This window comes from Cryptomeria japonica, chromosome 4 (assembly GCF_030272615.1).
Source record: "Cryptomeria japonica chromosome 4, Sugi_1.0, whole genome shotgun sequence".
NCBI lineage: Eukaryota > Viridiplantae > Streptophyta > Pinopsida > Cupressales > Cupressaceae > Cryptomeria > Cryptomeria japonica.
In genome coordinates this window covers 173,345,676-173,368,098 of record NC_081408.1, presented here as the reverse complement: position 1 = coordinate 173,368,098, position 22,423 = coordinate 173,345,676, and the positions used below count along the sequence as shown (strand labels likewise).

Genomic DNA, 22,423 nt, shown 5'->3' with positions numbered 1-22,423 from the left:
CCCACCAGCAGAAATTGTTCTGATATTTTATTATCAGCATTATCGTATTGTAATCTGATTAAAAATTCTCAAGCGATTATGATTTTTATTTGTCAATTAAGGTGGAAAATTAGAATAATGCAGCTGTTGCTTCCCTCAAATCCATAGCTTGCTCAGCAAGAAATCGATCCATTAAAGACATTCTAAGTGCACATCCCCTGTGTTGAGGCCGTTTGCTCTTTGAGATTTTTCAATATGGTGCCCTCCATGTTGAAGAAAATGCAGGTTAAAAGTCATCGTCAAGCTCAGGTAATGGTCTTCATCCTCATCTTGGGAGTTGCTCACCTGCTTCTGGAATATGCCAGACTTTCCTGGAGCTCACCTTCTGTGGGCAAAATGAGGATCGAATAAGAGCCTATGTTGGCAGGGACCTCCGATCGCTTTTCAGAAGTTAAGGAGCACTGTACTGTTGTTGCAAGTGAAGCATCTTCATATCCGCTTGATGGAAGTTGTGGTTTCCAAGGGAACTATCTCTTCGATTTTCTGGAGAATGGGAGCAGAAGGGATCTGTGCCTCTTTTGTCTTTACATTCCGGAAAGGAGGACAACATTTTCAAAGTGGCTTCTTTATTACTAATCAACCACAGCTCAGATTTCCAGGCTGAACGCAAAACCAAAGTTGCGAATCTCACCGCATCTCTATGCTTGCACATATCCAATAGTAAGACCTGGATAGACTCTGAAAATCAGCCGGGCATAACTGATCTTTGCATATACTTCCAGAGAATCTATGCAGAAACAAATAGCGGAGATCAGAAGCTGTGTACGTTGGGTCGAGCGAAGATGGCCCTGCGGCATAGTAATGTTTCTGTTCGCTCGGAATGGTCTGGGCCTTCTTTGGTTGAAAATGATAAAATTCTACTTCGCCTGCAGATTCCGCCTAGCAATGGGCTAACCCGTGCAAAGATTGTTGGGCGATTGGCAAGCTTCCATGTTTCAGATCATCCCATGTTCTTTGATCCCGTCGATGTTAACTTCCCATTGGATTACTCGCCGCCCTGCAAATTCATTACAGACAGCATGGTGGAAAGTGCCTGCAGTGCTGAGGTTCATGAAAATAAATTCACAGATCTGGAATTGTACAAGGGGAAAACTCAATGCTGCGAATTAATAAGGTCAATATTGGAGTATTGGACTTTGGAGGGAATACCAAATTGGCAATGCAAGGGCCCAGTAGAGTATTGTAACAGGGTTGGTCCTTTCTCCAATCAAGAGGGCTTCAGCAACTGCGGGATTATTATTCGAAGTTTTCAATGCTTTAAATTCGTTGAAAATTCAGATATCAATATCAGTGCAACTACTGGTGTTGTGCCTGAAGTAGACAACACCGGGAGATCTGGATTAGAATCAGTCCGAGAGGACCAAAACACAATGTGGATCCAAGGAAAATGTAGAAAAGCATCCCCAGATAAGATTTGTATGGTGGGATGCTTTGCATCTACCCCTACCCCTACTTGTGATTTTCTAGTCTGTCTCTACATTCCAAAATCTCTTTCACTCAAGCAGCGCAATATGGTAGTGGGTTTTATATCTAGCATTCATAGGGACTCCAAGGCCTTTTATCCTCTTTCCTTTGAGCACCCAATACAGCCTCGTATATCTCTGCCTTATGGTCTCTACGGTGAAATGTCATACCATTACGCCAAGAATAATATTGCAGAGTCTGTCTTGGAGAGAAAAAATTCAAAGAGTCTGGGTAATCTGATACGGTGGCATCTATTCAAGTATCCCTGGAAGGAAATAGGACAATCGAGGGATTGTTTTTATGTCTTGGGTAGAGATCTTTCAGTGCATTCAACCATCGCTTCGAGCGGAGTAAACTCAAATCCTATGATGAATTTGGATATCATAGCTATGGACAAGTTTGTGGGGATGGATTTATAAGATACATGACATGGTTTTAACTATGCAAGACAATCGTGCCCCTTGAACTTGAAGCAACAGCAAATCTCTCAAGAGGAAAGGCCGTTTCTCAAAGTGGCAGCACAGCTCAAATTGGACGGATTTTTTTCTACATTGTTTAAGCTATCCATCGAGGGTGTGTACTATCCGCAAGGAGGCCAGATGAATCTTGTAGGCTGCCGGGATAGTCGGGATCAGAGAGAAATTCTTCACAGCAATACCAGTATTGATGTAGAAGATGGTCTGGATTGTAAAATTGAACTAAATTTACAATACCCACCAACTAATTTCAAGCTTTTGATAGATAGGTCTGTCAAAGTGTCAATCTGGAGCAACAGAACAGAGAGCGATCCGATCTATTTCAAGCCAGTGCAGTTCCATACAGGACAAATCTTGTACATTGGAGAGACAGCAGAAGCTATTCCTCGCAGAATTTTGGAGCCAGTGCTCAACATTTTGTCTCTCTGCCTTGCAACTGCCTGTATAGCGAGTCAACTGATGTATGTTCTGCACAATGCACAAGCAGCTGCATACATTTCACTCTTGATGGTGGGCACCCAAGCTCTGGGTTTCGGTATTTCTCTCACAACTGGGATAGATCACTTCTATTTTGCAAGCTCAGATTCTTCTTCCAAAGAGGGACACTATACCTGTTCAATGGAAGAAAACCTTTCTTCGCTGTTTGATGTCCTAATCAATGCCATGCTATTGATTGCATTTACCTTCACAGTAAGACTTTTCTATACAGTTTGGCAATCTCGTCTTCGTCTCAGCAAAGTACCAAGCGAAAAATGGGTGCTTCTCTGGTGCGGAGTTATGTACGCCATTGGTTTTGTCATCGAGATTTGTATTGCCATTTCTAAACCCTACTGTAATACTGTAACCCGATTCGGCGGTAGAGCCCATGTGAAGATTGATTGGAAGGAGATTGTTAGACCATATGTGGGATTGTTTCAGGACTTTTTTTGCTTCCTCAAGTTTTGTGGATTTCTGAATGGAAATATAACGGTGAACCTGTGAGGAAATTTTATTACCTTGGGATCACTACTGTGTGCCTCCTTCCTTAGATATATTGTTATTTGTACAATCCCCATTCCCAGCATGAAAATGTAAGATTTGGCTCGATTTCCGCCGTGGTTTTTGCTACCATCGTTTATCTCCGCCAAACTGGATCGAAAGACAAAGGGCTTAGGAAGTAAATGTAATGTAATAATCATGAATAACCAGATTTTTCATGAATAATGGGTAATGAATATAACTATTGATGTATTTGAAGCTGATTTTATTTTGAATATTCAATTTCTCTTTTGTCATATACACAAGCACTTCTAATTATTTTGATGAATGATGGTCTATTTTAGTTCTATTACCAGTGCTTAATAGAGTTACATTGTCTATGTTAATGAGCACTTCTTCAAATGCACCTTCTTATATAACATTATTGCAAATAATATAATACCTCTACAACTACACTTGGAATTGTATTTATTCATTGTTACGAAGAATACATTCATACAATCTTTAGGTCTCAAATCATATTTAAGTGTTCTTATATGTGTTTTTAGACACCTAGGGTGACTATAATAAAAGGTGAAAACTAAACAGTCACTTATAAAGCTATATAATGATAAGTTTCATCAAATGTATTCTAGGTGATCATGCCTTAATTATTGGATGACACTCAAAGACTACATTTTGTAGGGTGTTTATCTAAAATCTCTTATTTTACTCCTTAAATTATTGAAGGATAAATTTTTTAATGGAAAATGTTATTCCAAATTTAGTAGAAATAGGTTTACTTGTAATATGTAAATTTTTCATATATAATAACGTGACTAAAGAAAATTAAGGTATGAAAAATGTAAGAAGAATATTGGTATGTATTCATTAGTGTTGTAGGTGTTTATTTTAAATAACAAGGCTATTATAGGAAGTAAGGTCTTGCAATTATGTAGTAAAAAGTTGTGTACACCTAACTTGGCAATTAAAATCTATAGTACAATTAAATTAAATTATAGAATATAGTAGGGATTTTATTAAATTGGAAGAGTAGATTAATAGTATATGATATAGTGTATTTATATAATATGTTGTTTAATTAGCCTTCTATTATATGTTGACAAGAATCATGTTCATGCATGGTACACTTTTTATTTGGCAAGGGTCATGCTAGATGTAAATCTTGTATTATTATAGTTGGTGAGCATAATCATGTGATTTAGGTTGAATTCTATGTTGTTTATGTTATATTGTGTACTAGCCATGTTTACATGATGAAAAATGTGAAATAAATCCAGGATTTGTTAATGATGTGAAAAAGTGCAAATTTATATTTTTTATGATAGTGACCATCTTTTACTCAACTTTCCTAAGGCTATTAGAAATTATGCTCGTAGTAATTTACAAAAAATAAATAATACCAAAATCCTTTATCTATGTATAATGTATTTTGGTGTATAATTGGTTTTTCAAAGGGCATGTTGTGACATTTAAGGCCTCAAATTTGAGTTGTCAAGTAGAAGTGTATGATGCACAAAAACATTCATGGACTATTTTCCTTTATAGATTAATGGTCTTCAATACACTTCATGTGTAGATGAATAAATTATGTGATGTTTTCAATATGAAAAAATAATAGCGAAATTTACCATTGTGTGTTTGTATCTTGATCACTTCACCATTTCTTGTAAAGTGGCATCTTCTTTACCAAGGGGCGTTAGTGTAGAGAGTTGAACTAGTGTAACATGAGGTAGAAAATAATGAAATGTATTCCTAATTATCACAACTTAGTGATACATGTTACCTTTGATGAAATGTATATGTTAAGATAAAAATCTTTTAAAAATCTTAGGATTAAATGAATATTTAAGGTAGTTGTACTTTAATCGAGGAACAAAGGAGGGTTTACAGTATATTATCATGGTAGCAATCTAAAATATGATCCTTACTATGCATGCTTGGAGATATTCAGGGGAGCTCACCCATTCTAGTTTATTTTTGAAAGGAGAGGGTGTAAATTAACCAATACATCTTTGTTAATACATTTTGGTGTTTGTATGTAGTAGATTGAACGTAGAGCAATGCATATAGTTAATTGAGGATATAGGTTATTGTTTCTAGTTGAAGTAGCTTGATGGTGAAAAATTATTAAGTTTTCATTGTGAGATATTGTGTTGAGATCTTCTGAGAAGTAATTCAATATGGTTTTTATTTGACTTGACATGATTTTTGTGTGGTCTAATTGAGATATCTGTCCTCAAAGTGATGTTGTGAATGATTAATGAAATTATTATCTCAGTGAAATACTATCAGTTCTAATGTGTGTATTGATGATACATTTTATATGAAAAAACTATAAATGGAACCTTTTGTAAATATGGGTATGGGGAACAATCAAATGCTCCTTGTGCAGTTTGACATGGACATGCTAGTTTATATATTTAATTAATTGAAGATTTAATTTTTATTTCTATTTAACATATTATGATTTTTTACTTTATTTAAAGTGTGCACAAGAAAAAATATGAACAAGTAGTATGATATTTTTTTAGTTGAGAACTTCTAGAACCTAGTTTTCTAACCCATTTGAGGCTAAGTTTGTGATGTGAGAATTAGTCTAAATTTGTATACTTTCATAAGAAATATCCATCTTATAATCTTAATTTATTTATATTATACATATATGTGAATTACCATTTTTGCCAAGGCCCTAAATGTCTAGGATGTCTCTTCTATGTGGGTTAATAGTGATGGATATGAACTTTTGAATACATAGGTCATTGATGGGTAAAATTGGCATTCTTTGTAGTGGGAATGATAAATTACCTCATAATAAATATTCAAACTTAGGATAAAAGTCAATGTATAGTAATATAGCGTTGTACATCCAAGCCATCGTGCATTAGAGTGATGGTAAATATCAAACCCCTAAACTCTAGAGCATGTCATAGTAGTTGGATTTGTTGAAGATGAAATTGAATCATCACAAGTAGGTCATTATTTTCATCTCAAGAGAATAAAAAATTGTAATCATAAAGAAAAGTTGCGGAAAATCACATCTCAATAAAATGCCTTAAACCCAATATATGTCTTGTTAGGAATTGTATGCAGAAAATATCAATCATATGTAGATAAATATTAAACAAGGGAATGAAAAACACAAAAATAATAATAATAGGGAAGAGACAATTTTTAACGTGGTTCACCCAAACATGGGCTACATCCACCAAACAAAGAGTCTAACATTATTATGCAGCAAATCAAACAGATTCCCCTTGCAACTCAATATCATTGCAAAAATTCTACAAAATTCTCTACAAAAAAAACCCAAAACTTATCCTTTTATCAAGACTTATATCAATTACAAAATTAGGGTTACAACATGTTAGATAGTAGAAAAATAAAACTTGATGCCTTTATGAAATAATAAAATTTGGTTGAGCTTTCGAGGGCACTGCCCCCGAAAACCTCTACAGGAGTGTTGCCCTGCGACCTTTCCCTATACCATGATAGGGAGTGTGTCAGGGGCATTTCTTCTGGAACCCACAAGGGGCATTGCCTCTTGACCCCTTATTGGGGTCCTATCCCCTAACCCCTGTCTAATAATTAGGGGAAGAATTGTGTTGATAAAAGTAGGGAAAATTTAACCTCTAAGTCTAATTAGGCTCCATATAACAACATGTATTTGATCATCTAGATGACATGATATCTATCCATTTAGGTCTAGAAAAATATTAGTGGGAAAAATGAGGAAGTATTTTTTCAATTTTCCTAAGGATCAATAACACTAACTAACTTATCTCTTAAAACAAAAGTTAAAGAGCCTTTAAAATGTCTCAAGGATTTAAGGTCTTGACCACACATAGATTTTCTAATTGTTAAGGATATTTTATTTAAACAAGGGGCCTATTAGGAATTTGACAAAGAGGTCATATAGCTAGGAAAATGCATTTCGAGGGATGAGAATAATTATAATTAAAACCTAGAGCTTAATTAATTTAAAATGTTAAAAGAAAATACAAAATGAAAATGAAATAAAGAAAGAGGGGAAGGGAGAAAAAGTAAACCTAGAATATATAAAATAGTCAAATAGCTTATCAACATTATAGCAAATAGATGATTACAAATGTAAATCTATTGTCTCTCTTAGCTCAACATATGATATAAACTCTTCGAATATTAAGAAATATATATTTATTTCATGAATATATATGTACATGAAAATAATAAATGAGACCATTGAAGTAAATTACCTATGTAGATGACAATTTGTGGATTCATGAATAAATACTCATTAAGATTAATATATATGTTTAGAAATAATATAATAGGGATTATAATAAACAATCATCATATCTCATAGTGAGCAATAATTAGAAAACCTATTTCTAAATATATACTAGAGCTTTAAAAAATTTATTTACAAAGAAAGTTAACATAATGATACATTGATTGCATTTATAGATAGATTAAATGGATACTTAAATCCAAGAACTTTTCTATAACTCTTAAACTAAAAACTCCTATGCTAGATACTATTTGAATCTAAGAGCACTAAGAGGGGGGTAGGGGGTGGGGGGCGCGATGAGGTGAATCAGTGTTCTATAGGTAAATGAATTTCTAAGCTTATTATTGATCAACCGGTTAACAAAATAATAATTTTAACTTCATAAACCAAACAACACATAAAGGATCAATACCATAACACCAATTTTTTTATGTGGAAAACCTTGTAAAGGGAAAAACCATGGTGGTACTGATGCCCACAATATCTATATACTTGATCAAGGTATACAAATATTACATAAAGGGGATTGCACATGCAATCGGGCTTACTTCCTAGAGCTCATTGCTTAAACATAAGTCTCACTGGCTTAGACAACATTACACAATGATTTCATACTGAAATGAACTTATATAATACATCTGACCATGTAGGATAAATTCTGATTTCAGCTCTAACAACCTCCTCTGAACATGTTATTCTAATACTTTGTTCTGCTACCGATTGAGATTGTGCATGTGTAACTGCACACAAATGCCATAACCCACACACCAATTCACATAACATTAATCTCTGATTGATCCACATCACAAATCCTATAACCACTTACATGAAATCGATCACTAAAATGATCTCCCTTAAATACCCTTCTAACTTGTTTATCGTGTCAGCCTCAAGAAAAAAAATAAACGTGTCGACTTCCGGATCATGAAGTATGTTATGCATTATCCTGATGATCATATCTGATGTCTTCCTGCAAGGTTCCTCTAATATCAAAAATGATTTTACCGGGGCCAATAATATCTTAACCGGATCCTAAATATAAATTACTTGTACCAAGACTAACCGGTTAACAAGTGTAAAGAAAAGTGTGTATTGTGGTTGGTTCAATCAAAGCCAAATGATAAAGCAATACTTGCAGATGAGAAATACCAGCACCTAAAGGTGAGTTGCAATCAATGACAACTCAAAGTGCAATTTACCTCAAAAGGTGACTACCAGATGAGTGTCAATTGCCAACAATCTCCCCCTTTGGTATTGATAGTAAAACTCATGAAAAAAATGATATAACCTTTAAGTCTGATCCTCTTAACCTATACATCCATGCAACTATATACATTTGTACACTCTCCCTGTGATATACATTCATTTTCACTGTACTCCTCCCCCTTTGACATTAGTGACAAAGCGAGGTTTGCACCAAAAATTTTATACACATATATACATATGGGTTTCTATACAAGCTTCAAAATGTCAGGATATAAAGTCTTCAAGAATGAAAAGTAAGAGTTTCAACCTTCCTTAAGAGAATCAATAATGGAGGTGAATCCATTCAAGAGACTAGCATAATAATTTATAACCTGAGACTCAGTGGGATCCTCATGCTGCATATTAGATATACAATCTATTTTATGACATAGCAGGTTATCTAGCCCCAGACCAATGAAAATTCAGAGCTCTGTTGCTTGCCTTATTGTGATGTCCCTTTCCTTTTCGAACCTTAAAATCTTATCTATGAATGCTAAAATTGGACCTTCAACCGAACTTGTTAAATTTGCTGCCATATTATAAGAATTTAAAATTTGGAGCAAATGATCTTTACAATCCAAAATTTGCTTGTCTATAGAAGCTATGAGCTTTGAAAAATCTAGAAAAGTTTTATATACATTTCCCCCTTCTCCTAATGTTGCATCAATGCATTCTAAACATGTCTAAATTTTAGCTTTCTCTGATTCAATCATTTGGAAAAATTTATGTTTCCTTTCCTCAACAAATTAATCATTTCCCTTAGTTACAAAAAGCTTATCCAAAGAATTGTATTGTTCACCTGCAACCCTTGTCATCTTCTTTCTAATAGCAGGCACAACCTATTCTTGATGGACTTTTAGTCCCTTCTCTTGAGGAGTGCCAAATTTTTCTTCTTTCTCATCAACTGGAGCTTTTAGTAAGTTTTATGTATAAGGATCTAGTGTGGCCACATCCACTACATAACCCATCAACATGATCAAGACTATTCTAGGTTGGAATGCCTCAATCATATATTCCTCTTTATTTATCATAAAACAAATAGTATCCTCATATTTTTTTACAATTTCCTTAGGAATTCTAGCTCTATTTTTCATTCACTTGGAAAGTTTTAAAATAGGCCCACATATTAGCCTTTTGTTTCTTATCACCTTGTTGGTCTAGTATCTGTGCAATTTGGAATGCAACTTGTAATACCCACCAAAATACCCTAAAGAAACTAAACAAGAATATGCAAATGGAGATATTTTTTTCTTAATTAACATCTTATTAACAACTAATGCAACACATGACATCTCCATCTATTTACATTCATTAATCAATTAACCAATATGAACATACATCATTGCTCATTTCATCCAATAACGCAAGTGGAAATAACACAATATCATTAATCTTTCCCTAGGGTACTTCAACAACATTACTTAATCCATTTCCACAATAACATACTATACACATAATAGGTATATTTCAGCTTCATTATTGAATCATATTCTAATTCTCTAACCATGAGATATGCAACGTACAACATTAATTATTCCTCATGATATGCATAATTTCCTTCCTATCAATGCATCTATATGAATCAATAATATTTACTAGATCCAATTAACATCTTCTAACATAATAACTTATTAATCTACAAATATTTCTCTTTCTATATTATTTAACATTCTAGCTAAATCGTTCCATGAAATAATACAACTGATCCATACTGCAAATCCATTCTATTCCAACTATAATCCACTTATTTCCATAATTCATAAGATCACATCTCTACAATAGTACAAATACAAATATTCCTCAATTTTAATTTCCAACTACAACTCATCTTACAAATATAACTACATTACATACATCGTGGGCATAGGTCTTTCTACTACAAGAATCCATTTACTATATAGAAGAAAATTATATTACATACATTCTATGTTATTCATTACATGAATCTGCTACAAGGTACATCCATGGTGCATCATGAAGAAGAATCCAAATCCACGCAAGAAGAATCCGAGAGAACATCCCAATGGATAAAAAGCACCAACCTCCCGATCATGTGGAACCAAAGGAACCACCCCTCTTGCTAGGAGATGACACAAGGTCCAAACACATACTCTAAGCCTAAGCTGACACCTTTAACCAAGGAGACTAACCACACAAGGACTCTCAAGCAAGAACTCACACAATACAAGAAGAATGAACTCCCTGAGGCAAAAAATTCATCAAAACATATATGCATCCAAAAAGCATAATCATAAATCTTAAAGGGGAAACGCATGTATGGGTGGAGTGTCATTACATGCCATCCTAAAAACATAATAAAATAAAAATAAAAGGCACTAGCCAAATGGATACGTGGATCCATCTCAATCTATGAGAGACTAAGGGAGATTATCTTACCATCTTGATGACATTCTCATGGTCATCCTAAAACATCCTCCCTAGGACTAAGTCATTAGGCACAAATCAATTTATCTTATTAATTAATCTAACTACCCAACCCATCAAGTATTATCCTATCACGTATTTACAATCATGAAAAAATCTACCATGCCTTGGTGGTCTAGATTTCATGCATCCTTAGAAGGAACCTCATGCAAGACTATCTCTCGTGACCCTGGTCATCACAAGGAAGCCCACACCTCCTAGCATGGCCCAAAAATTAATCACAAGAGGCTCTACCAACATAAATACATAAAAGTAATACTCAATGCAACCAAAAAATTCCACACATACTCTCTCAACATATGCAAGGATACAACAACATCAATATAGCAAAATGAGCCTCTTGGCTAGCAATAAACAAAGGCATATGAAGCCATCAAATGCTGCCATCAAATAAAACATAACATCACAACAAGGCCTACTCACTTGCTGGTCCAAAACAACATAATAATAATCTCAAACATCCATGGCCTATCTAAATAGAAGGGATTCTAAAATATCCAAAAAGGTGTAGAGAAGTAAAAATACTTAAACCATCAAAATACATCAAAACTGATCAAACCCAGTGGGGTGAATCAGTGTTCTACCGGTAAATGAATTTCTGAGCATATTATTGATTAACTAGTTAACAGAATAATAAATTAAAGTTCATAAACCAAACAACACATAAAGGATCAATACCATAACACCAATAGTTCTATGGTGAAAACCTTGTGAAGGGAAAAACCATGGTGGGGCTGATACCCACAATATCTATATACTTGATCAAGGTATACAAATATTACATGAAGGGGATTGCACATGAAATCAAGATCACTTCGTAGAGGTCATTTCTTAAACATAAGTCTCACTGGGTTAGACAACATTACACAATAATTTCATATAGAAATGAACTTATATAATACCTCTGACCATGCAGGATAAATTCAGATTTCAGCTCTAACAACCTCCTCTGAACATGTTATTCTAATACTCTATTCAGCTATGTTCTACTACTGATTGGGATTGCACACGTGTAAGTGTGCACAAATGCAATCACCCACACACCAATTTGCATAACATTAATCTCTAATTGATTCACATCATAAATCGTATAACCACTTACATGAAATCAATCACTAAAATGATCTCGCTTAAATACCCTTCTAACTTGTTTATCATGTTGGCCTCAAGATGAAAAATAAACTTGTTGACTTCCAGATCATGAAGTATGTTATGCATTATCCTGATGATCATATCTGATGTGTGCCTAAAAGGTTCCTCCAATAGCACAAATGATTTTACCGAGGCCAATAATATCTTAACCAGGTTGTAAATATAAGTTACCCATACCAAGACTAACTAGTTAACAAGTATAAAGAAAAGTGTATATTGTGGTCAGTTCAATCAAAGCCAAATGATAAAGCAATACTTCTAGATGAGAAATACCAACACCTAAAGGTGAGTTTCCATCAATGACAACCCAAAGTGCAATTACCTCAGAAGGTGACTATCGGATGAGTGTCAATTGCCAACAATCTCCCCCTTTGGCATTGATAGTAACACTCATGAGAAAAATTATATAACCTTTAAGTCCGATCCCCCTAACCTATACATCCATGCAACTATATACATTTGTAAACTCCCTGTATGATATACATTCATTTTTATTGTACTTCTCCCTCTTTGACATCAATAACAAAGCGAGGTGCACACCAAAAATGTTGTACACATATATACATATGGGTTTCTATACAAGCTTCAAAATGTCAGGATATAAAGTCTTCAAGAATAAAAAGTAAGAGTTCCAACATTGCTTAAGAGAATCAATAATGGAGGTGAATCCATTCAAGAGACTAGCATAATAATTTATAACCTAAGATTCAGTGGGATCCTCCTACTGCATATTAGATCTACAATCTATTTTATGACATAGAAGGTTATCTAGCCTTGGACCAATGAAAATCTAGAGCTCTATTGCTCGCCTTATTGTGATGTCGCTTTCCTTTTCTAACCTTAAAATCTTATCTATGACTGCTAAAATTGGACCTTAAACCGAACTTGTTAAATTATCTGTCATATCATAAGAATTTAAAATTTGGAGCAAATGATCTTTACAATCCAAAATTTTCTTGTCTATAGAAGCTATAATCTTTGAAAAATCTAGAAAAGTTTTCTATACCTTTCCTCCTTCTGCTAATATTGCATCAATGGATTGTAAACATGTTTGAATTTCAGCTTTCTCTGATTCAATCATCTGTAAAAATGTATATTTCCTTTCCTCAACAAATTAGTCATTTCCCTCAGTTACAAAAAGCTTAACCAAAGAATTGTATTGTTCAACTGCAACCCTTGTCATCTCCTTTCTAATGGTGGGCACAACCTATTCTTGATGGACTTTTAGTCCCTTCTCTTGAGGAGTGCTTAATTTTTCTTCTTTCTCATCAACTGGAGCTTTTAGTAAATTTTATGCATAAGGATCCAGTGTGGCCTCATCCACTTCATAGCCCATCAACATGATGAAGACTATTCTAGGTTGGATTGCTTCAATCATATATTCCTTTATTGACCATAAAACAAATAGTATTCTTATATTTTTTTATAATTTCCTTATGAATTCTAACTCGAATTTTCATTTACACTTGGAAAGTTTTAAAATAGGCCCACGTATTATCCTTTTGTTGAATATCACCTTGTTGGTCTAGTATTTGTGCAATTTGAGATGCAACTTGTAATACCCACCAAAATACCCTAAAGAAACTAAACAAGAATATGCAAATGGAGATAATTTTTTCTTAATTAACATCTAATAACAACTAATGCAACTTATATCATCTCCATCTATTTACATTCATTAATCAATTAACCAATATGAACATACATCATTGCTCATTTCATCCAATAACGCAAGCGGAAATAACACAACATCATTAAACTTTCCACAGGGTACTTCAACAAAATTACTTAATTCATTTCCACAGTAACATACTACACACATAATAGGTATATTTCAGCTTCATTACTGCATCATATTCTAATTTTCTAACCATGAGATATGCAACCTACAACATTACTTATTCCTCATGATATGCATAATTTCCTTCCTAGCAGTGCGTCTATATGAATCAATCATATTTACTAGATCCAATTAACATATTCCAACATATTAACTTATTAATATAAAAATATTCCTCTTTCAATATTATTTAACATTCTAACTAAATCATTCCATGAAATAATACAACTGATCCATAATGCAAATCCATTCTATTCCAACTATAATCCACTTATTTCCATAATTCATAAGATCACATATCTACAATAGTACAAATATAAATATTACTTAATTTTAATTTCCAACTAAAACCCATCTTACAAATATAAGTACATTAAATACATCATGAGCATAGCTCTTTCTGCTACAAGAATCCATCTACTATATACAAGAAAATTATATTACATAAATTCTATGTTATTCATTAAATGAATCTACTACAAGGTACACCCATGGTACATCATGAAGAAGAATCCAAATCCATGCAAGAAGAATCCAAGAGAACATCCCAATGGATAAAAACCACCAACCGCCCAACCATGTCGAACCAAAGCAACCACCCCTCTTGCTAGGAGATGACACAAGGTCCAAACACATACTCTAAGCCTAAGCTAGGACCTTTAACCAAGAGACTAACCACACAAGGACTCTCAAGAAAGAACTCACACAATACAAGAAGAATGAACTCCCAGAGGCATAAAACTCATCAAAACATATATGCATCCAAAAAGCATAATCATAAATCTTAAATGGGAAATGCATGTAGGAGTGGAGTTGTTGATATTATAGTAGAAAGAAAGATTGTTGGCATTATAGTAGAAAGAAAGATTGTTGGAATTTTATTAAGGATATTGAGAAGGTTCTTGGAGATTATTGATATAACTAAAGAAGGATGATAACTATCTTAATAATATTATTTTGTCATTGATGTCAAGAGATTGATTTTCTGATTTAGTATGATGTTGCCATATGTTAAGAAGTATGTTTTGATGAGTATTAAGAAGTTGATAAGTGACACCAAAATAATATGATAATAAAGGGGAGAAATGAGTTATTTAATGGGCAACTATTACTGAGTTAGACAATGATGAGATCATGTTGTTTTGATTGTCTTGATACCCAAAATATGTTGTTTAATAATGTAGTATGTCACAGAGCAAGGAACCTAGTTGGCAAACCCTAAGGAACCTAGTTAGTAAACCCTAAGGTTATCGATATCGGTAAATGAAGGCAGAATGTCTACCAAGTCAAGTTTAGTGTTAACCGAGTAACAATCGAGTTATAGCAGATTGCATTGGATTAATACAAACATTATTTAATGAAGGATACTGATGAGCTGGAGTTGATTAAATGATTGGTATGTCGTGCATAAAGTTTGTTAAGGATCTATGGCAATGGAAGATCGGCAGGAAGATCAACAACTCAGATTGAACCGCAATAACCTTGTGCAAGTTCCAAGAAAGGAATGCAAGTCCCAAGGCAAGGTAAAACATTTTTCAGATCGAAGGATACATTGAACCTGGTCAAGTGTGAAGACCTAATGGCTAAGATTGATCATGGGAAATGTGATCAAGGAGATTAAGGGGTTAGAATTGCTTATAAATAAGGAATTGTTGATGAACAATGTATGCGGGCAATTGTAAGCATAGTGATGCTACAGTAATGTTTACCGAGCACAGAAGCTTGGAGATCTGATTGAAGAACAGATTGAGGAGCTCAGGAAGCCCTACAAGGGACAAGATAAGTCTTATGACAAGATTTTTTTGAGCAAATAGAATCTACTTTAGCATTTCATATGTGAAGTTGCAGATATATTTTATTACTATTATTTCTTTTGTAAGTGACAGAAAATCTCTTAACCGAGTGGATTTAATAGTCCTATTTGTAAATCCTCTAGCAAGGTAACATTCTAAATGAGTGTTTGAAATCCTTTGACAAGGTCACTTCTAACAAAGTGCAAGATCCTAACAGATTTGAGGGAAATCCCTTAACCGGGTCACATCTAGCATGTGTTTGTAATCTTTAATAGGATTTGCTTTTAACCAAGCATACTCTAGAAGAGTATATTTCTTAGTGGGTCCGAAATCCCACAGTAGTTTTTCCCTATTTGGGTTTCCACGTTAAATTTGGTGTTATATGTGTTGTGATGTTATATGTTCATGAGTTTGAATGTTTTACAGTTTTAGCTATATTCTATAGTATATGCTACCGAGGTTGAATCTGTTGAATATATTGGAGATAAAGTTTGTATGATTCACCCCCCCCCCCCTCTCATCTTATTATCTATTGACTTCAGAGCTTTGCTATTGACATCTGAACTCTACAATTGGTATCAGAGCTTTGGACTCCGAAAGGAAAGTTTAAAGGCACTTGAGGCAAATATCCAAAGATGTATAAAAGGGATGCACCAAAGATAAACAAGTCAAGTTTCTCCACATGGCAAAAAAGGATGAAGCTACACTTATCAGGAATTGGAGAATATGCTACATATTATCTAGAGAATGATTACATTGCACCGAGCACCTACCCAATGACAATGGAAGAGATAAAGGCAAAGCAAGAGCATACTCAAGCTATGATTGAAATAACCTTAGCATTGACCGACTCAGAGTTTAATGATCTAGAAGGCTGTAATGATGCAAAGGCAATGTGGTCTAAGCTCATATCTATGTATGGTGGTGATGAACATGTTCAAAGAGCAAAGGTAGATAGTCTAAGAGGACAACTTGAATCCATGAGAATGAATGAAGGAGAAAACATAACACAATACAGTACAAGGTTAAAGGAGATTATCAATCAAATTAAAGGAGTAGGTGGAACTATTGAAGAAAAGGATGTAACAATTTTATAGAGATCTGTGTTACCAGCTTATGCCATTTGAGTCTCTGCAATCAATGAATTAAGGTCTGTACCAAACATGCCAGTCTCTTTGGATGCTACTATCAGTAAGCTACATGCATTTGAGTTAAGTAATTTTGATAACAGTGGGTCTTCGGTAAACAAAGTTGAATCTGCATTCAGTTCTTTTTATCTTGGTGAATCTATTGACTATAATGATAGAACGAATAAGTATTCTAAAGGAAATCATAGTGGAGCAAGTGAAATATTTCATAAAAACATGGAAGAAGTACACAAACTGTATGAGGAAATTAGAAAGAAAGAAGAGTTTGAAGCACTATTGGCCAGAAGGTTACTGAGAGGAAAAGGTAAGTATAAAGGAAAGCTACCTTTGAAATGTTTCAATTGTGATAAAATAGGACATATGGCTTCTAACTGCCTTGACAAAGAATCTAGTGAAAAGAGAGATTACCAAGAAGATAGACAGAAAGACAATCACTACAGAGGACATCGAGACTTCAGAAAGAGAGATAGCAAGACATGCCTAGTTGCTGATGAGGAATCCAATCATGATAAATTTGATGAAACTAAAATAGAGGAGCTATTAAAGATGGATCATATGAAGAAAGGTATGAAGAAAAAGCCCTAGTATCTCACATAAACACTAATGATTCTTGGATCATAGACAGTGGATGCTCTCATCATATGACAGGTGATAAACACAAGTTTGTAAAACTTGAAGATTATGATGGAGGTTATGTAAGATTTGGTAATGATGCCCCATGTCCGGTGAAAGGTGAAGGCTCTATCACACTTCTTGACAGTGCTAAATGTAATGATGTATACTGGGTTGAAGGATTGAAATACAATTTGTTGAGTGTAGCACAGCTAAACAATATAGGATACCGAATAGAATTTCAGAATGGAATTGTCAATGTTCATGACAAACATGGAAAGTTAGCTGCTATCGGGACTCAAACAAGAGGTAATACATTTCATCTTGACTCAACTCAGAACAAATGTCTATATGCTAAAATAGAAGAAACCTGGTTATGGCATAAAAGGTTTTGTCAAGTAAATTTTGATAATCTGATTAAAATAAGTAAGAAGCATCATGTAAGAGGTCTACTAAGCTTAGAAAAACCTGAGAATGCTATGTGTCGACGATGCTAGATGGGTAAGATGACAAGATCAAGCTTTAAAATTAAGTCCTACACCTCTAAAGGACTTTTAGATCTTGTACACACTGATCTTTGTGGTCCCATGAAAGTTTGGAGTTATTATGGTGATAAATATTTCATATTATTTGTTGATGATTACTCAAGGATGATGTCAGTCATGTTTTTAAAAGAAAAATCAGAAGCTTTTCAAATGTTTAAATGGTACAAGGAAAGAGTTGAAAATGAAACAGGAAGATAGTTGAAATGTCTTAGATCTGATAGAGGAGGAGAGTTCACATCTGATGAATTTAACTTATTCTGCAATGATCATGGTATAAAAAGGCAAGTATCTGCATCGAGAACTCCATAGCAAAATGGGATAACTAAGAGAAGAAATAGATCTATTGTAGATTGTGCCAGAACCCTGATGATTGAAAAGAAGGTACCTCAAACATTTTGGAGAGAAGCAATAAGCACTGCAATCTACACCCTGAACTGAGTACAAATGAAGAAAGGAACTATGAAGACACCATATGAGATTTGGTATGACAAGAAACCTAATGTAAGTTACTTTAAAATCTTTAGAAGTAGATGCTATGTTCATAAAGATGACATAAATGAGAAGTTTGATGAGAAAAGCGAGGAAGGAACTTTTCTTGGTTACTCTTCTAGAAGTAAAGGATTCAAATGTCTGATCAAATCATCTAACAAAATAGTGGAAAGTACAAATGTGAAAATTGATGAATTTGCAGAAAGAAATGATGAGGGAAATTCCAAAGAACCAGAGTATTATGAAGAATTTGTGTATGTTCAACCAAGAAGTCCTACCGAGAAAGTTGTTGAAGAACCTGAAGATTGTATTCAGTTACCGAGTGATGAAGAAGATCATACAGAGCCTACTGAGCCTATATTAGCCAAATATGTCAGAAGAAATCATGCATCAAGTCAAATTATAGGAGATAAGGATGATCCAGTAATGACAAGGAACAAACTGAGAAAGCACATGTCTGATATCTGAATTTGAACTGAGAATTTGAAATGAAAAAGGAGAGGTTATTTGAAACAAAGCAAGACTAGTTTGCAAAGGTTATGCTCAAGAAGAAGGAATAGATTATAGTGAAACTTTTGCACTTGTGGCTAGACTTGAGGGAGTAAGAACATTGTTGGCTTATGCTACTTTCAAGAATTTCAAGGTATATCAAATGGATGTTAAATCTGCATTTTTAAATGGTATACTAGAAGAAGAAGTTTACATTGAACAACCTGAAGGATTTGTTGAAAACAAGAATAAAGATCAGGTATGTAAGCTGAACAAAGCTTTATATGGTCTAAAACAAGCACCTAGAGCATGGTATGAAAGACTGCACTCTTACTTAATCAAGATTGGTTTTATCAGGACAAGTGAAAACAACATGTATATGAAGAATGATGAAAACAATGGTATATTGCTTTCAGCCATATTTGTTGATGATATTATTTTTTGTGGAAATGATTTTCTATGCAAGAACTTTGGAAATGAAATGTGCAAAGAATTTGAGATGTCATTAATTAGTGAGATAAAGTATTTCACAGGTTTACAAATACTGCAAATGAAAAATAAGATTTTCATTACTCAATCCAAGTATATAAAGGAAATCCTGAAGAAATTTGGAATGGAAGATTCTAAACCGGTAAGTACTCCTATGACTACTAACTGTAAATTGTCAAAGAATGATGAATCTTCATCTGTTGATGAGACACTTTAACGATCCATGATTGGCAAGTTGCAATATGTTGTTCACAGCAGGCTGGATATAGAACATGCAGTAGGAATAGTTGCAAGATTCTCTGCAGATCCCAAAGAAACCCATATGAAAGCAATCAAGAGAATTTTTAGATACCTGAGAGGCACTGAAGATTATGGCTTAGTATATGAAAAGAGGAATGATTTTGATTTGAAATTTTATACTGATGCTGATTGGGGAGGAAACATTGATGATCGAAAATGCACAAGTGGTGGAGCTTTCTTCTTAGGAAGCAGACTTGTAAGTTGGCTTAGCAAGAAACAAGGATGCATTTCATAGTCAACAGCTGAAGCTGAATATGTCGCTACAACATTGAATTGTACCAACATAGCATGGATCAAACAACTGTTGGAAGGTATAAATGAAAAGGTTACCGAGCCAGTAACTATATTTTGTGACAACACTAGTGCCATCAATATTTCAAAGAATCCGGTAATGCACTCTAAGACAAAGCATATCTCTATAAAGTATCATTATCTCAGAGAAGAAGTTCAAGAGAAGAATGTTATGCTAGAATATATCAGTTCAAAGGAGCAAATTGCAGACATCTTCACCAAGCCACTACCAAAAGACACATTTGAGTATCTCAGAAGCAAGTTAGGGGTCCTACCCATATCTTCTATTCACTAACAGAGTTCGGTGGCAACATCAATTAAATGAATCTATAGAATATTATTTATGGATTGATGCTGATTTACGCACTTTAGGATATTTTCTAAAGGTGTATAGGGAATTATAAATAGAGACAAGTTGCTCTGACCGAGTCCTAAATGATACATGTGAGGCAATCACTTCACAGGAGAAGGAACCCTGAATTAGTTTTCTTTTTGGCATTGTTGTCAAAGGGGGAGAAGACTAAATGGAGAAAATGGAGAAGATCATAGAAGTCTACTGACAGGGGGAGAAGACATCAGACACAACTAAAGAAGTTAAAAACAACAATCTGAATCTATTGAATCAAATCAAGTTGCTTTTGCCATCAATGCCAAAGGGGGGAGATTGTTGGCATTACAGTAGAAAGAAAGATTGTTGGCATTACAGTAGAAAGAATGATTGTTGGCATTTCATTAAGGATATTGAGAAGGTTGTTGGAGATTATTGATATAACTGAAGAAGGATGATAATATCTTAATAATATTATTTTCTCATTGATGTCAAGAGATTGATTTTCTGATTCAGTATGATGTTTCCATATCTTAAGAAGTATGTTTTGATAAGTATTAAGAAGTCGGTAAGCGACATCGAAATAATATGATAATAAAGGGGAGAAAAGAGTTATTCAATGGGCAACTATTACCGAGTTAGACAATGATGATATCATGTTGTTTTGATTGTTTTGATATCCAAAATATGTTGTTTAATACTGTACTAGGTCACCGAGCAAGGAACCTAGTCGGTAAACCCTAAGGTTATCGATATTGGTAAATGAAGGCAGAATGTCTACCGAGTGAAGTTCAGTGTTAACAGAGTAACAACCGAGTTATTGCAGATTGCATTGGATGAATACAAGCATTATTTAATAAAGGATACTGATGAGCTGGAGTTGATTAAATGATTGGTATGCCGTGCATAAAGTTTGTTAAGAATCTATGGCAATGGAAGATCGACAGGAAGATCAACAACTCAGATTGAACCGCAATAACCTTGTGCAAGTTCTAAGAAAGGAATGCAAGTCCCAAGGCAAGGTAAAATGTTTTTTAGATCAAAGGATACATTGAACTTGGTCAAGTGTGAAGATCTAATGGCTAAGATTGATCATGGGAAATGTGATCAACGAGATTAAGCGGTTAGAATTGTTTATAAATAAGGAATTGTTGATGAACAATGCATGTGGGCAATTGTAAGCACGGTGATGCTATAGTAATGTTTACCGAGCACAGAAGCTTGGAGATCTAATTGAAGAACATATTGAGGAGCCCAGCAAGCCCTACAAGGGACAAGATAAGTCTTATGACAAGATTGTTTTGACCAAATAGAATCTGCTTTAGCATTTCAGATGCAAAGTTATAGATATATTTTATTACTGTTATTTATTTTGTAAGTGACAGAAAATCTCTTAACCGAGTGGACTTAACAGTCTTATTTGTAATTCCTCTAGAAAGGTAACATTCTAAATGAGTGTTTTAAATCCTTTGACAAGGTCACTTCTAACAAAGTGCAAGATCCTAACAGATCTGAGGAAAATCCTTTAATTGAGTCACATCTAGCAATGTGTTTGTAATCTTTAACACGATTTTCTTTTAAGCAAGCATACTCTAGAAGAGCATATTTCTTAGTGGGTCTGAAATCCCACAGTGGTTTTTTCCTATTTGGGTTTCCACATTAAATTTGGTGTTATATGTGTTGTGATGTTATATGTTCATGAGATTAAATATTTTATAGTTTTATCTATATTCTGTAGTATATGCTACCGAGGTTGAATCTGTTGAATATATTGGAGATAAAGTTTGTATGATTCACCCTCCCCCTCTCATCTTATTATCTATTGACTTCAGAGCTTTACTATTGACATATGAACTTTACAGGAGTGTCATTACATGCCATCCTTAAAATATAATAACATAATAATAAAAGGCACTAGCCTGATGGAAACGTGGATCCATCTCACTCTGTGAGAGACTAAGGGTGATTAGCTTACTGTCTTCACAACCTTCTCATGGTCATCCTAAAACATCCTCCCTAGGACTAAGTCA

The 22,423-nt window shown here is 34.2% G+C and overlaps 1 protein-coding gene across 1 annotated transcript; it reads left to right on the top strand.

Moving 5' to 3' along the window:
- The first annotated feature begins 234 nt into the window (after positions 1-234).
- Positions 235-3,139, top strand: LOC131874997 (uncharacterized). The gene is made up of 4 exons (XM_059218987.1): positions 235-288; positions 489-1,900; positions 1,952-2,948; positions 3,041-3,139. The coding sequence occupies exons 1-4, from the start codon at positions 235-237 to the stop codon at positions 3,137-3,139; spliced, it is 2,562 nt and encodes an 853-aa protein (XP_059074970.1).
- Positions 3,140-22,423: the final 19,284 nt, after the last annotated feature.

Bases quoted from the DNA above. Each gene is read 5' to 3' on its own strand.
- LOC131874997 (XM_059218987.1), top strand. From the start codon at position 235: ATGGTGCCCTCCATGTTGAAGAAAATGCAGGTTAAAAGTCATCGTCAA. The intron at 1,901-1,951 runs GTTTGTGGGGAT...TAACTATGCAAG, and splicing joins GATATCATAGCTATGGACAA to ACAATCGTGCCCCTTGAACT. The intron at 2,949-3,040 runs GTGAACCTGTGA...CCCCATTCCCAG, and splicing joins TTCTGAATGGAAATATAACG to CATGAAAATGTAAGATTTGG.